This window comes from Motacilla alba, chromosome 3 (genome assembly GCF_015832195.1).
Source record: "Motacilla alba alba isolate MOTALB_02 chromosome 3, Motacilla_alba_V1.0_pri, whole genome shotgun sequence".
Classification (NCBI taxonomy): domain Eukaryota; kingdom Metazoa; phylum Chordata; class Aves; order Passeriformes; family Motacillidae; genus Motacilla; species Motacilla alba.
This window is the reverse complement of record NC_052018.1, coordinates 93,060,023-93,077,502: the sequence shown is the minus strand read 5'-3', so window position 1 is coordinate 93,077,502 and position 17,480 is coordinate 93,060,023. Positions and strand designations below refer to the sequence as shown.

General features: G+C 37.3%; 1 protein-coding gene across 2 annotated transcripts in view; it reads left to right on the top strand.

The window, feature by feature from the left end:
- The window catches only part of USH2A (usherin), a 374,988-nt gene that overhangs the window by 282,440 nt on the left and 75,068 nt on the right, over positions 1-17,480 (top strand). For both annotated transcript variants that reach the window (XM_038134130.1, XM_038134129.1), the window contains exons 50-55: positions 2,360-2,581; positions 7,689-7,912; positions 10,196-10,406; positions 11,221-11,418; positions 12,025-12,179; positions 13,953-14,151. In XM_038134130.1, coding sequence (XP_037990058.1) covers positions 2,360-2,581; positions 7,689-7,912; positions 10,196-10,406; positions 11,221-11,418; positions 12,025-12,179; positions 13,953-14,151 — 1,209 coding nt within the window. The remainder of the gene's footprint in view (positions 1-2,359; positions 2,582-7,688; positions 7,913-10,195; positions 10,407-11,220; positions 11,419-12,024; positions 12,180-13,952; positions 14,152-17,480) is intronic.

The window sequence follows — 17,480 nt, the reverse complement described above, 5'->3', positions numbered from 1 at the left end:
GGTTTTCCAGTTTGTTGGTGGGTCATTGTTGACAGGAAAGGGAGGAAAAGGGGGAGGAGAGATCCCTTTCATGGGGCCAGTGTTCAGAGGGCATAACTCTTTGTAGGCAATTGTCAGGTCGGGAGCTAAAATGCTTCCATTACTCATGTGCTGGCACACATTCTGTAGGCTCAGAAATGCTTGACATTTTGCCAATATGTTCAGCACATCCCAAGTTCTGATCTTTTGAAAAGTAATTAATATATCACAATATTAGAATGCCTTCCATGATGTCATCAGAAAAGTGCTATCACATGGAAGAACCAGAGAAGTGTATTTTGCTGACCTCATTAATCTCAGTGTACTGAAATAGAGAGATTATACTGTGACCTCTGTCCCCATCCAGTGGTCTATGTTAACTAGCTTAATGTTGTTTACATCAAGAAAAGCACAGTGGAACAAAATGTCTTATGTCTGAAAGTAGTTCTTGTTCAGTCAGCAGTCCACAAGCATGAAACAGTGAATGTTTGAACATGATTTTAAATGAATTTTTTTCTAAGTATACTTGCTGCATTATTTTTCTATACTCTAAAGGGTGGCAACATGAACACTGTTGGTCACTTTTTTCTTTTTTATTTTTATAAATATGCTAATAACCTCAAGCTAAATGTTAATGTGGGTCATTCTTTGATAAGGATAACAATTAAGTGGTAAGACTGCATAGTAGTTTTCAGAGGGAGAACATTTTCAAGCCTGGCTTGGAATGGAACCCATTTTGAGAGGTTAATGAGAAGGTTACTGATCCTTTGTGTCTTATGTCTAATAGTCCTTTAAAAAAAATAGTTTTATTTCCAAGAGATGTAAGCTACAGTCTGTGTTTTAATACTTTCTCTGTGTAGCAACTAAATTAGCTTCTGAGGAATGCAGGAAAATATGATGAAGTACGTAGATGGATTGTATCTATTATCCTCTAAAAATTTGTTCTCATCGTTTTTTGGTTATTATTGACTTTATTTGATAAAGTTATTTATACAGGAAACTCTCTAAGCATACATATTTCCCAGATGTTGTTTGGCCAGCTCAACAGCTCGAGATGTGCTGAAGCATACTGGGCTGGAGGCATGAAGATTACAAATTAGGAAGGCAGAATCTCCGTTTCTGAAACACTAGTGCACAAAGAAGTGCAAACATCCATCCCAGAACTAAGATGGGAGGCAGAACAAATAATGCTACTACCACCCAGGCACCTCTTTGGCAAGGAATGTGGGGAGAAAGGAAAACACTGTTCTCCCTCATCTGTTACAATCTCAACACATGTTTATTTCTGACAAAAGCTGCATTGAGTTTGAAGCCCTCTGTCTCTTAATTCCCAACCTTTCATAAGAAAATAACTTGAGATATTGCTTTAAATGAGAAGGATGAGTTTAAAAATCAAAACACATTTCTTTGATTAGCATTCAGGAATCAAAATACTTTATTCAACTCTTCTATCCATCTTCAATAGCAAAACAAAACCATTCCTCCTTTCAAATGACATTTGAGCCGCAGAAAACACCGTAACACAGAAAAATGATATAAAAATATTAAAACATTGGATCAGCTCATTTGGATTCACTAACAGACACTAGTGAAGGAAAATTATTACCATTTATCAACATTTTTGTATCCTTTATAACAGTATGTGCTTTGTTCATAGCCCATAGCTTATTCCAGTCCACCCCACCCCACCATTACAGTGTCAGTCTCATTGGCAGTCTTATCCTGCAGTCTTTTCCTGCAAAAGCTGATGATTTTGCTTAAGTAGCAGCCAAACCCACCAATTGTGATGGTGGTATTTAATTTTTAAAGTGAGTTTAATCCTTAAATTCTCTGTGAGATGAAGTCCTGAGCAACATTCAAACATGAAAAATGCTGTGGGCATTGTGAATTGATTCATCAAGACGAGTTTGGAATGATTTTGAAGGAGACGAGAAAATTTTTTGTGAAGAATAAGTAGCCTGATGGTTCTATTAAACACAGCAAGAGTGTGCTCTCTTTACTGTGTAGCTGCAATTGCAAAAAGTTTTTATTTGTATAATTGTCATATGCACCGGCATTATTTTCATTGCTCTTCTCAGCTTTGTCTCTGTCATGCTTGTCTTTTGATATCTTACAGAGTCTTGACCTGAATTAATGAATGCACATTTCTTTCATCATTATTACAAATTAATATAATATTTTTATTGCATTCTAAACCACCAAGTGATCCTGTGCTTTCACATGGAAAGTTCTGTACATGAAGCTGTGTGAATCCAGATTTGTTGCTGTGTAATGAAAGCCTCTCAGGAATTTCAAGGACTATAAATGGATAAAAGCTTTAATTGTATTCTTATATTCACAGGAGAAGTATGCTGCCCTAACGAAGAGGAAAACAGAGTTTCAGTTGGAATTGGTGATTCCTGCTGCCAGGGAATGCCTTACTCCACATCAGGCAATCAAATCTGCTGTGGTGGATCCCTGCATGACAGTTTCAATCAGCAGTGCTGTGGTGGAAGGGTCATAAGCATGGACTCCGTCTGTTGTGGTGATGAAAAGAAAGGGACTGCATACAGACCTCTCACAGGTAAGTGATAAGTCCTCAAGAAAAAACGCTCTTCATCTTTCTAAATCTCTTGTGACACCAGCCATTCAGAAATGACACACTCAGGTTTGAAGTGTGTGTCAATTTGTTAAAATGTTGTTGCACTTTAGTCACCTGTTCTGCTATACTCCAAAATGCTGAGCTTGCAGTAACCTTCTTTGCCTTTGTGCTAAAGCTGCAGGGGCTGAAGAAACCAGACAATTCAAAAGGAGTGAATGATCTTTCCTTGTGCAAGTCAGGAAACAGGACTGGTGTCCTCAGTGAGGTTAGATTGACCACCTTGTGCCACCATGCATCCCAGTGCAGGGATTTTCCATTTGCTCCAGAAATGTGGGGTTAGTCACCTGGAAACTGATGAATGCAATGTTCTCTGCTTGGTAGTCCATGTCACTCTCTTGTGTTCATCCCTCACATGGGGCTAAACCTGCTGTAGCTTAAAATTAACAAAAAATTAATCCCCAGCACTGCTCACTGGCTGATCTGCTGTATTCCATTAATTTCTTGGAAATTATAGGAAATTACTCCATCATTTAGAGGTACGATCCGAACCCTACTTCCTTATACAACACTTTGTGACTATCTGAGGACAGACATTGGAGGTATTATTAGAAAACCTATTCAGATATTTTCATGTGTATTTTCTTTCCACAGTTACTAGACAAATTATATCCCATCAGCCTTAGGCTTTCTCAGCCTGACAAAAAGACTTCAGAAACTACTGTGGTGTGAAAAGGGAGCCTGATTTCAAAATACAGAAATAATGAAGGTTTAGTATCCAGCTATACTTGGTATACAAAGCTGAGTGATGGTGTGTGCCAGTTCAAGCCTCTTAGTTGTACAACTAAGAATCTTAATATATAACTAAGAATCCAGATCTGAAGGCTGAACTCCTCCTTTCTCCAAAAAATAAGCTCTATCTTCAGCTAATTTTTTGTATTCCCTGGCTCCTTCAGTGACTCTGGTAGTAGGAGCACCCTCATTGCGTGCTGACTGTCAGGATGAGGTAATCAGACGAGTATTGCCATGGTTTCTGTGGTTTCCTTGCTATCCTTCCACTGGCGACTCATGGTGTGAGGTGTGAGCAGCACTGCTTGCATGATTTTAGCTCCCTCTCATTGTGATCCCTAATTGTGCTTGATCTACAGCATCCATGCTCTCAATACCAGCTTTGAGCAAGGCCCTCTTGCATAGCCGCACATTGTGCGGCTGCCACAAGACAGGCTGGCTCATAAAACATCTCTTTATGTACTTTATTACTTAAACTCTTTTATTTGCCTGCAGGAGCCCTTTAACAAAATCACATTGAATTGACTTTCTCACACCAAATCAAATCTCTCTGGTCCCAGTTCAGTTGTCTTTGTCAATATGTATTTTATAAATGGAGTGAATTAACAGATGCTGTTGGAACAGAACTGCTGGGGTAGCGTTTATGTTTTTACTGCTCTCTCTGGGCAGATGACTTGTGTAGGAGTGTAATACAGGTATCTTGGGATGAAAGTTATGTTCTTCATTTCAGTATATATGTATTCTTAACAGGTTTTTTTTTCCCTTAAATATATATATTTAAAAAACCTTTATATCTCTCTTTTAAAAATGTGTTTAGCCTATAGCACTCAAATAATTTGCACTATTTTTCTCAAGAATGGGTTGGGATGACATTTTTTGGCCATTGAAAAAGAAAACAGTGGCTTTTTTCATTGCTCATGGGTTTTCTGTGAGGACTTTACGCTGTGAGCCAGCACACAGCTGAACACAAATACAAGTTTGAAAGATGAATTAGCGCCACAGTTGAAAAGAGATTGTATTCTTTTGCATTAAGCATGGAATAGATTGTGGTTTCTTATCATATAATATAGATCATGCTCAATTGGTTTTTGCTTAATTTCTTGGAGTAATTCAGCCTTGCTAAATACATCACGAAAATGCACAAGCCAGGCATAAAAATCTACCTGCTTCCTCTCCTAATTATTGTAATTATTCTAATGGAAAAAATGCTCTTACACAAAAACATAATTTACTTATCATTGGCAAATGGATAAGTAGAATTTTGCAAGAATATGGTAATTGGAAGACTGATCTCATTGTCTGGAAGGAGAAGAGGTAACGGAGGTGGTTTTATGCAAAAGCTGAATTGCTTGTGAAGCACTGTTTTGCACTTGGCAATGAATGCCAAAGCTAAAAATCTAGTGACGATTTAAAGCTTTTGCTTGAGAGATTTAAGTCCTTCCAAAAATAACATATGAGAAAAACTTGATCATTAAAAGTGCAAGCCTTGTACACAATCTCATTTTGTCGCATGACCTCTTCAAAATCAGTGTCTTTTCACCGAATCTAGATCCAGGTTTGCACTGAATGTTGGTTTAAGAGCTTGAATCACAGAACTTTTTCACTTGCCATTACATACCTTTTTCAGACAGTCTGCCTTGCAAAAATAGATTTTCCTCCATCCCAGATGACTTTTTTTTTTTCTTTATTTGTTAATTTCTCTTTTCTTTGGTTTCCTTTTTCGCCCCTCATTGGCCTTATTTAGTAGGGTGACCATAGAGACATCTACTGGCAAAGGCTGGCATTGGTGAACAGGCACATCCTGAGTCCCACTGCTGGAGTGTGATTATCCAAAGTTCTCTATTTCTGGCTATAAAGGATAATGTCAGCTAAAACCACTCTTGGATTTTCTCTCTCACTGTCTTGTCTTTCTTTTTTTTTTTTTTTTTAATGCCACTATACTGAAATCCCAGATTCATGAAAGATGATTCTTTGTACTGTTGTGGTTCCTGATCTGTAATAGTTGCAATACCCGCATGTAAGCCAAGGATTTTTGGAGTAGTTTGCAATGTTCACTGGCTCTGTATTTTGTTGATCCTCTGTTCTGGCTCCAAAGGCTAAGCCTTTTAATACTCATTTTTTCCCTTTTGAAAGCATTGGTTTTGCAGATTTACTAAATTAGTAATTCATCACTCAGCTAGGTTTATAAATTTTTTTCAGTTACTGGGGATGAACATGAAATAGTTGTTGACAGAAATCAGTGTGAGCAGGAAGTGTCTTTTCCAGCCCATGGATTTTCTTTTTGCTATAATGCATTACGTGCCTATGAAACATAAATAAATAAAATATGACACACATTCCAACTGAGTTACAAACAAATAGTTTACATTTTGATGTTTTGCTGAATTCAGCAAGGATTTATAGGAATTTCTGGATCCTTAGGCAATTGAATAAAGCAATTTTTAGGAGGTAAATCAATCCATCAATATTACATGGTCCTATTTTGTTTTTCTTGGAGCATATTTAAAATTGTACATTTGAGGTGTCAAGGTTCAGGAGTCAAGTGCTACATGTGATAAATTAAGGAAAGGTCAGAGGCTATGCAATGCAGTTTCAGAAGATTGTCTACCTCTGCCTTTGCAGCTCATTCATGCTGAAGTGATGCACTCTGGGAATTACTACCAAACTCTGCTCTGCAACATCTGCTCTCCCTAAGTGAGTTAGTGCACGTCAGACATCTTTATGTCAGAATATTGCAGTGATGGATGCAGTCTTCAGAAAATGCTGCATAAAAATCTGGTGTGCCGTTCTGGCCATTAAGTGAAATTACTATTTAAATTAATGGCGCTGTCACAGTTTATCTGTGCAAAGAATGAACGCTGATTAGGGTATTAAGTAATTAGCAATTTATCACACTGGAACAAGGTTGATAATAATTAAAGAAGTAATGGTTTACCAAAGAAACTAGAAAGGGAGTCACTTCTTGTTATGTGAGTGAAATCTTGGCTGAAAAATTTAATTCAGTTAAACAAAGATGAGGTTCACAGTGAAAGAATACAGCTTTGTTTGTTTCAATAGAAAAACAGTTCATTATCAAAATTTTAGTTTGCCTGTCAGAAGTCCCTTGGGGCTGTCTGAGTTGCTTATTAGTATTGAATTGAATCATTTTCTGCATTAATTCTCTATTTAAAATTGGTAGAATCCTAGGATAATTTGGAAAAAGGGTGTGAATAAGAGGAAATATTTTACTTCTTGAAGAGCTGGTGATCACAGTTTGATTGCTGTGAAGAGAACCAGCCCTGAAAAAAAGGTAAAGTATGCAAGTAACATCACCATTTTTAGCCGTTCCACTGATTGGAATGAAATGTTCTGAATGCTTTAGCAGGATCACACCTTTAAAGACTAATTTTTATTATGTATGACTTCTAAGAGAGATTTGCTGCAATAAATAGCAGTGAAAAAAGTGGCCTCTCTTACACGTGTTTTAAATGCCAACATACGACAGAAATTACATCAAACACAAACTACTTTGTAGATGTAACCGTGTATCACAGCCCTGGATTTTGTGTGATATCTTTCTAGTTCAATTAGTAATAACATTTAAGTTCAATTAGTGATAACATTTATTTCATTGCCAGTTATAGAGGAGTTTGTAGTGTTTGGTTCTGACTCCTTTCTTTAGATGGTTTGGGTTCAACACTGGTATTTCATGTGAATATGTGGAAAATTGCAATGGTTATGGTGAGCTTTCCTTTTAAAAATGAAATTATTGAAACCAGAAAAAAGATAGTGGAATTAATTTTGGCAGCTTATCAATTCCACTGTAGAAATGCAAATTATATATAGATATCAGCTTCTTGAGTGATAATTCTCTGTATTAGATGACTGAAGCTTCACTATGGGTATTTTCCAAGTGACCCATTCCATTTTAGGTACCTAATATGAACCCCTACTTTAAAATATAAAATATTTACATTCTACTAATTTTCTTCTAGGAAATTTTCATCAACAATCCATCTCCAGCCTGCTGTGGCCGGTACATTGGTGTGGTATTCCATAGCAAAGTTCTTAAAAAAATTCAGGAGTGGTGAGCGTTGATTGCAGGGCACCCTGTTTATTTCTCTAATTCTTGATTGTTTTCAGTAGGTCTGGAAGTCAGGATGCCTACATTTGAATTTAATCTCACTTTAGCTAAATCTGCATGATTCCAGCTGCTGGTGGGTTTATGCCAAGATATATTGCATTGTGAGCTTTCTCCTTTCATATCTATCTGTTCACCTAAATTTCATATTCAGAATTTTTTTTGTTTGTTTGTTCATTTCAGGGATGTTCTGTTGTGGGCAAGAGTACGTGAATAAGTCAGATACCATATGCTGCTCAGGTTCCAGTGGTGAGTCCCTAGCTCATGTTAGAAAGAATGACCAAGTGCCAGTAAAATGCTGTGAGACTGAACTTATTCCAAAGAGCGAAGAATGCTGTAATGGAGTTGGATATAATCCTTTGAAATATGTTTGCTCTGACAAGATTTCAGCTGGAATGATGATGAAGGTAATTGATAGAAAATCTCTCGGTAGCTCTGATTTGATGATGGAAAGAGAAATACACTGTTCATAACTATTTTTCTAAAATAGGAATATAAAAACTCTTGTGTGCATTATTCATTTTCACATTACATCCATATTAATACCGAATGAGTTTGCCATGATTGATGTTATTGCAATGAATTCTAAAGGAATTAATAATGATTAGCTGCCTCTGTGAAGTGTTGCCCAGCACTTCAGATTAGTACAGTGGCTAAAAGCTGGCATACTAACAAGACTGACATGTATAGCCAGTTTCCATTCTGTGACCACTGTTTCTGATGATGTTCATTAAGTGGAATTAAAATTGGATGGCCAGTTCTGAGGTATAAAAATGCTATAACATTTCAGTTTGGTCAGGCAGTAGGACATGATTCCCCAACCCCCTAAAAAATCCACAAAAAACCCCAAAAATAAAAATAAAGCAATTGACATTTTCTTGATGGACTTCATCCTGATCCTACAGAAAACCAGTGGCCATTTTGGCATAAATTTCAGCAGTACTAGGATAGATCCTTTCATGCCAAATGAATTATATAGTTTATTCTCATTCTGTTTGAATGTCAGAGTAAACTAAACACCATAAAGGCTAATTTGGTCTTTTCCAAGAGTGCCCCGAGACTGTAGGCATCAGCATGAGACAATTTTGCCTGGAACTCCAAGCTGAATTCAACAGAAATCTTCAAGAATTAGCATCTTGGTGTTATGCATATGCTGTAAAAATGTTCTCAATTGTTATTTTATATATATGTATATTCTTTTTATAAAATTCTATTTATATTTATGATAAGAGAGAGAGAGAAAGTGAGGGAGAAAAAAAAAACATTGGATATTGTGACTTCTACAGTAGGGAAATCAGAAAGATATTGTGGAATTTACCAAACGTATCAGAAAAGTAAAACAGACCCCCATCCTTCCGTATACAGGTGTTCCTATATCTTGTTGTTCATCTGCTAAGTTATTACAGAAATATTTCTTACATCTTTGCCGTTTCATGTCAAGGTTTTCATGTAATTTCATTTTCAGACTGAATCATTTTCTCCTAGAGAAAATCCAGGCGTTGTGATGAGTCAGCTGCAGCTCCTCAATGCATTGTATTACTAGCTCATGCAAGGAAAAAAATGGCTGAGAACAGGTTAATGAATTCTGGTAGATAACACACCAGATCCCTGCCTTAGGTATAAAGTATAAACAGAGGAAGTGCTTTGTATTTCACTTACCCACAGTAGAAAAGAGATAGCAGTGCTGGCTCTCCAAGATGTATAGATTTACTAACAGTAAAAGGGTGATAGTCTGACACATTCTGCAGCTACTTTACATGGGAATACAATCCATCTATATCCTGCATCCTATATGTATATCTATCACAATGTAATTTTTGTGGAAGTGCCAAATTTGGGAAATTAAATTAGCCGAATTTTCTAGTCAGCTAAGCTAATTTCAGTAGTTGAATTAAGGAAGCATTAGATATAATCTGTTTGGTTTTCCTTCTGAAGTTTACGACCTAATGGGCAAAAATATTTGTTTCAAATTTGGCAGTACATTTCTTTCTGCAGCAACTATATTTCATGAAAATTGTTGCTCTCTTCCTTATGGTTTGGCAAAAATATTATTTCATGAATTTTAATGGAAAGATGTGGATGCTCAGTGTATATTTCTGTGAATTGTATTTTATGGGTTAAATCTTACATCTTAATGTTTGCAGAGGTCCTCCTATTGCAGCAAAGCTTCTGTTTAGTAGTGATGTGGCAGAATACATGATTTATATAGCCCATGGATAGAGTTTTCAGCCTCAAAAGCTGCCAAGGACTTGCACAGAGTCCTCTTGTGTACTTGGCAAGCTGTGTGAGGGGCTGGGAATTTGCTACTGATTTGCCACAGGACATTGGCATTTGCAAGAACAGAATATTCAAATTCTTGGATAAAATCCTGTTGTCATTGATTCTAGACTCTTCTGTTTTCAACAAATCCAGCCATTTGTGCTTCCAGTAATTAAAATTTGTGGTGCTTTCATCCAAGGACCCTAAAAAAAGAATCTGTTTCTTTTAGAAAGGATTATAGAAACATCAATGATCAAAGACAGTAGACAGGCCAAAGGCTGAAAGGGTCTCACATATACTAGAAATATCAATGTAATCAAGGTGGCGGCATGGTTTTTGTGTTGTATAACGATAGAGAAATAATAATGGAAGCATTTACAGAGAAAGGAAGATGTGGGGAATATATTTAAATTTTCCTATGTATTCTTTAGATAAAAGAAGAGTGCAAAGCTAATGTCCTTTGCCCTTTATCTATGGAGGAAACAGCACATTGTGGAAAGTGTGACTTTGATCCTAAGGAGAGTATCTGTGCATGGATAAAAGGTTCACAGAGTGCTGCAGAAACAGAGGTAGACGCAGGTGTGTGTCCAGCAGAAGAGGAGACTGTCTACACAGGAGGTCCAACACAGTATTCATTTACAGGTAAGAAAAAGTGGCATACCAGACTGGTGATTTGTTAGTATAGATAATTTGCTCTGAATGATATCAGATACCCCAATTAAATGTGAAGCAATGTGAAGAATGACATAGATCTTCTGGAGTGAATCCGGAGGAGGCCATGAAGATGCTCAGATGTGCAGACAGGCTGACACAGCTGGGGTTGTTCAGCCTGGAGAAGAGAAGGTTTCAGGAGGACCTTAGAGCACCTTCCAGTACCTAAGGGAGGGTCTGCAAGAGAGCCAGGGAGGGACTTTTTACAAGGGCAGGTAGTGATAGGACAAGGGGAATGGCTTTGAACTAAAAGAGGGCGGGTTTAGATGATACATTAGGAAGAGATTTTTTACTGTGAGGGTGGTGAGGCACTGGAACCGGTTGCCCAGAGAAATTGTGGTTGCCCCATCTCTGGAATTGCTCAAGGCCAGGCTGGATGGGTTTTGAGCAACCTCATCTAGTGGAAGATGTCTCTGCCCATGGCAGAGGGAGTGGAACTAGATGGTCTTTAATGTAGCTTCCAACCCAGGCCATTCTATGATTCTATCAAGTGTAGTGAAGCAGAATTCTTTTAAGAAGTAATCTGCAAATTGGGGCAGAGACTTCAGGGATATGCAATGAGTGAAATTCAATGAGTACCTAATGTGTAAACCTGCTGTCAATAAAGTTGATAAAATAATGGCCCTGTCTAAAGAATACCATCCATTTCTATCTGTAAACCTGGCGGGGGGGGGGGGGGGGGGGGGGAAGTTACTTTGTATTTTGATAAGACTGAGATGATCCAAATGTAATTTTTGTTTCCTAGATGTGAACCTCGAACCTTTTGTCACATATGAGTACAGGGTGGCTGCTTGGAATAGCTATGGAAGAGGTTTCAGTGAAACTAGCAGAGCTGTCACTAAGCAAGATGTGCCACAGGGTGTAAGTCCTCCAAAATGGGCCAAAGTAGATAATCGGGAAGACATGATACGTCTCAACTGGGAGGAACCACTTCAACCAAATGGTATTGATAAATTTTTATAAGTGTTTTTTCTATCATTCCAATGACAGTGTTCCTAAATCAGAAAACATATCTTAATTAACCCCTGTCACTGACGTACATATATTCCTAAACTCTGCAGGAAGGTTTTGTTGTAGGTTGCTATAATTTTCATTGCAAGTAAGAGGAGAGTCTTCACAGAAAACAATTTATTATGTCTTTACAAAGTGCCAAAAAGCCTCTTTCGAGAACAGTTGTAATAATAAGTATGCAAATATGATCAGAAAATGACAATCATCCTAAAAATATTTGGCGATTTGGGGGTAGTGCTGGTGGTGCTTACATTTATTTCAGGAAATCTTGCTTATTATTTTCAAACTGAGAGGAAACTTGGTAGAGCTCTCCCTAAAAACTACTCAGATGCATGAGACTCAGGCGTCTACTCAGATGCTGAGGCATATGCTGAGGAAAGTAGCTGATAATTGACATTCAGCATTTAATCAGAATTATTATCTGCTACTCTGGCCATGTAGATATTTCATTGAATGTTTTCTGTATGCAGAGTAGGTTATTATCCCATGACATAGGATCCCTCAGCTAACGAAAGGGAAAAATTTCTTTCTGCAATAGGTCTTATTATTCACTACATCATCCTCCGAAATGGAATCGAGCATTTTAGAGGAACAGAAATGAGCTTCACAGACACCAGTGGTGTCCAGCCATACCAAGAATATTCCTACCAGCTGCGAGCCTGCACTGTTGCTGGTTGCACAGACAGCAGCAAGGTTAGTGACATGGGCTTCATGGAAACTGGTGCCAGGATTTTATCAGCCAGTGTGGCAACATTGAAATGCTTTCGGTAATGTGTAATTTGAAGACATGCTGATTATTGAGTAAGTGAAAAAAACATCAATAATCTGATTTGGATTCAGCTACTGACAAGTGAATATTTGGAACCCCAGGCTGATACAAGCAAATGGAAGAAGAAAGCAGTGTCACAGTCTTGGCAAAGCTGAAATTGCCCTGTAAGAACTGATGTTTGTTAAAGAGAAAGCTGTACATGGTGGAATAGGGTAAAGAATATTAAAATGCGCCTTCTCTAAATCTGGAAATCAAATTTTTGCTTCTCACTAGGAGGTCTATAGCCTCTTCTTCCTTGCTATTTCTTAGATATTTGCTTTAGTTATAGCTTAGCAAATTTTCCAACAAACTTCTTTCTCTTCCACTCCAGTGGAAAAGCTTCCTTTCACTATATTACTCATTGCTGGCTTTCTATAGCTGCACCCGCTTCAGGCTTTACCGTCCCTTTGTGTGCAACCTGCCTCAGCTTCAGTTTTAAGCAAACAGGATCTCTTACCTCCCTTTCTGAATTTCATTTCCTTGCGTATCACTTTGAATCACCAATGTTACTGTTTAAGCAGCTCTGGTTTTTATTCAGCAAAGCACCTCCCTTATTCATCATTTGCAAAAATGATTTCTTAAGTGACCTCTTTTTCACAATATTATTCATGCCTCTTTGAAAATGAATTTCTAGGACTACAAGGGTAAGGTCTGTGGAGCAGAGGTGGTGAGTAATGACTATGTTTTGTAATTATTATATCTGTGGGATTTACTTCTTTTTTATTTGCAGATGTTTAAATGTTTTTCTTATTCATGCAAATCTCAGCCAGAAGTCTAAAATAAAAAGAAGGATGAACATAGGTGGATAGTCCTCTGCCTGCACACAGAGCTGTGGTCTGGAAACTGTGTAGGCACAGTTGCTGCAACCACTGACCTGATAATAAATCCTGCCTATTTCACTTGCCTGTAATTAAGGAGTTTACTGTTGCAAACACTGAAGTCTGCAAGGGGGGACTGATTCCACCAAATGCACTAAGACAATATATTATAGAGGGCACATTTTATATTTACAGCATAATATAAATACTTTATGGTGGTAATAACAGAAAAAGAAAAGTGATTCTCAAAGAGAAAACGGTCTGACTCACTTATTAAACCAGTGTAATTTGGAAATGCCTTTTCTGTAGCTGATGGTGGCGATGTGTCAACAGAAAATTACCTTTTTCCTTTTTTTTTTTTTTAAGAAAGAACTTAACAAGTGCAAACTTATCTTTCAAAATCTTTGGATTCCTTATGGAGTTGCAGATAACTACAACAGAGTTCAGATTGCATGGGATATATGGAGGCTTAGCCCCATGTTTACTGGTGCTTAAAATATTTGAAATCAGGCAGTTAAAATGCAGAGACACTGACAAACCATATGGAAGAGAGTTATCAAGAGTTTTCAAGCAATACAGTTTTTGTTGTTTCACCCTGTGCCATATACTGCAGCTAAAACGTGGTGAACCTGTTGTGATAAATTGGAGACACAGACTTATGTACTGTATTCAAGGTCAGATTTCATTGTGAAAAAGGAGGAAAAAAGTAACTACTTCTCCAGCCCCCTGGTAATGATATGCCAGCCCAAACAACATTTTAAAACAAAAGTGACATTCTCATTGATCATGGTATCTAGTGTACTATTACATTAAATTGCTCTTTAATTCATATGTCTTCAGGTAGTTGCAGTCACTGTCCAAGGAGTTCCCGAGAGCGTTCAGCCACCAGAAGTCAGAGCTCTGAACTCCACAGCGTTACATTTAAGCTGGGATGCACCCAAGAAACCAAATGGGATCATCAGGGAGTACCAGATCAGTCAAGTGGGGAGAGGACTTATATACATTGATGCTGCAGGCAGAATGCAGCACACAGTGTCAGGTAAGGAGGCAAAGCTCTTTGACAGGCTAATGTTCTGTCCTTAAGATATAAGACAGTATTAATATATTAAAAATGCCACTTGTCAGTAACTTTGAAATCCCCAGCACTGTTCGCACTTTGTAATGCTTTATCATGACTTTACATATCTTAATTTTATTTTTTTCCAATCTCTTTCATTTCTAGCTGCTGTTTGTTAAAATATTAATAGATTTAATTTCAAAATTTTAAAATAAATCTATCCAGCTCGACTGAAGATGCATGCTTTGTAGTGTGCTGAAGGACTTAGATATTCTGTGTAGGCCAGCCACCCCTTCATACAGATTCAAGTCTCTCTTTTAACATCACTGATGTGCAGTAATGCTGTTGTGAATGTGTAGCAGTGTAGCATCAAGAAGGATCCAGTACTTTAGGTCTGAGATAATAAAAAGGAAAGGAAGACAGAACAGGGAAGATCCCAAATTCTGTTTATAATATTATATATTGCTTATAGCCATTTTCTAAATACTCAATGAAAGAAGCTTTATCCCAGGGATTCTGGGGGAAAGTTAGCTCAGACCTCAAGTGTATTATTTTTACATATTCAATTTTTACTTATTTTTGAATGTTACACTGAGCCAAAATTCCTCTTAGAAATGCTTCTGTTGAACACAGAGCAGGAACATAAGCATTATGGGATATATATTTTTTTCATTCTTTGACCTCAGGTTGCTCATTAAATTTTTATATCTCACAAATGCATTAATTTTTCCCTAGGTTTTCTGCCCCACAAGTAGGAAATTTCAAGATTCCTATGTTGTACACACCATATGACAGCCAGCCAAAGAGCAGAATTTGACTTAGGGCACATAAATCCTCTAGAGCATAGATGGCACTCTCAAACACCCCTCAAAGCATGAGTCCCTGAATCAGGATGGATCCTTTAGTTTCTTTAAAAGAGTTGTCTCTGCTGTAGTCACTCACAGAAGAGCAAGATTGCTGTTCCTCTTTGACAATATCATGCTCAAGTGTGATATTCATCAATAGTGTATTACTCCTATCTCCATATTCAGTGCTTCTGGACATGAGATATTAGCCAGAGTTGGTGGTACGTGTTTTAGAATTGCTGTTGTAAGTTTACACTGCGAAGAAGGAACATTCCAACAAGGAGTGATTTATTGAGTCCATTGAAAAATATTTCTCATGCTCCTCCAAGGCAGATGTATCTCCATTTTAATGCCAAAAATACTTAGCAGTTGGAAGTGAGAGGAAATGAAATTAATTCCTGAGAAACAAGGATCTTTTTTTCTTTTGTGTGCCTGTTCTGTTAAACCACTGTCCAGTATGGCCATGTTAAGCCAGGAATGAAATAAGTGATCATTCCTCCCGACAGTCATAATCAAATTATTTGCTGTTTTCTGCAGGAGCTTCCTTGGGTAATAATGTGGAATTCATGAAAGTGATTTAGCAATGTGGGTAATTATTGCTGTCTAAATTAAAAGAATACGATAAAAGAATCAAATTCACTTCCTATATAACGTCAAATGTTTGAACTGTTTGTCTTACTCCCTGTGGATGTATGTTTCGATTTTCCCATTATCCTGGTTTTTTCTTTTTTTTTTTCTTTTTTTTTCTTTTTTTTCTCTCCAAAACTACCTGCTTTTCCCTGAGCAACAGTTGAACATTAATGAAGCTGTAGCATTAGTATTTGTATTTGAGGAGACTTTGAATCTCGGGTCTCGCAAATGGCAGACATGAAGGCGAGCACCTTGCCATGGCACCATTGTCTTGCTGCTTATTTTTAATTACATCAAAGCTTTGGAAACATGATCCCACAAATGCTTTGTGGGAATAGTGGTGAATGTGCTCATCATGTGAAATCCATAAATTGCTTATAATCCTCTCAAGATGTTAAAAAAAGCATTAAGTAATTGAAGACAGGAAGTCCTCAGTTAATTATTTAGAGGTGTTATCAATGCTTTAAGCAAACTGAAGCATTTTCTGCTATCTCACTGAGTTGAATGCCACTGGGACCTAGGGGCAGCAGCCATCATCTTCTCATATTCTCTAATGCAAACAGCACATGGCAGCTTGTCAATAAAAGACCTTTTTATATCATTTATTACTGAACACTTCCAGTACCCTGTACAGAACAATTTGGATGACAGTTATGGCATTGTTTCACTTTGTGTTACTACTACTTTACAAATGGGCCTGCTAATGCTTTGCAGTGGAGCCAGGCAGAGGGTAAGACTGGGGAAAATAATTAGGGGAATTGTAAAAGAAGGCCAAGAGTGCCCTCTTCAGCAGCAGCAGGTGGGTTTATAGAAAAGGTTCTTCTCAACTCCCCCCTTTTAATACACCAAAGTTAATATCCCAAGTAAGAGGCTTTATCAACAGTTTGTAGGATCAATCATTTTTAGGTCAAAACCAAGGAAGATAATGAATATTTATTTAAGTACAAGAAGCAATAGTATGAATACTTTATGGCTGAATAGTGTGAAATTCTTTCATCTGAACATATTCTCCATTTCAGGGCAATGAAATCTGAAGAGATACCAAAGTGTTCTCACTGGTCAGGTCTATCTCCACATGCAGCACTGAATCATTAATAATATTTATCTGAAGGAAACTCGTGGGGGTGAAGGGGTTTTGGGAGGCTGTGGTCAGCAATCTGACATCCTCCTGAGTAAAATTCCCACGGCAGGGCCCAGGAATGTTATCCTGGGAGCTAATTACTGACCTTGCTGGAGCCATACGCACAAATGGAGACAAACAGTATCAGAAGGAATTGATTTAGCTAATAGAACAATGCATTCTTAAAAAAAACCCCATTGTTCCACAGCCTTTTGGCAAATGACAAATACTGCAACAATATAATAGACTCCTTAAATTGACCAATAAAAAATTTTAAAAATTTCCCACAATAATAAACCAAAAAAGAAGAGGAGGGGAGAAATATCATCTGGTGAACAATCATGTAGAGACATTAGAAAAGCAAAATGCTGCTTATATTTCAATATTATTTTACTTGTTATTTTTATTATCAATCACATACATAGATTTGCACAGAGCTTTCCAAAGCATGCATAAGACAAGGTGTCTAACGCAAAGCTTTAATAATCTAGATAAAAATCTGCTGTGACTGCTCCATATATGGCTAGAATTAAAGCTATCAGAATTTCACCAATAAATTTAGTGAAACCATGTGCTCTTTTTTAATGCTCATTTTTCTCTTTTAAGTGTAGTTGTAAATGAGTATTGCTTTATTATGCATGTTTCCTTTAAAAGTGAACATGACTCCCTTTAGGGGAATTCAAGTAATTTGTTGCCACAGTAATCTTTTCTATCCT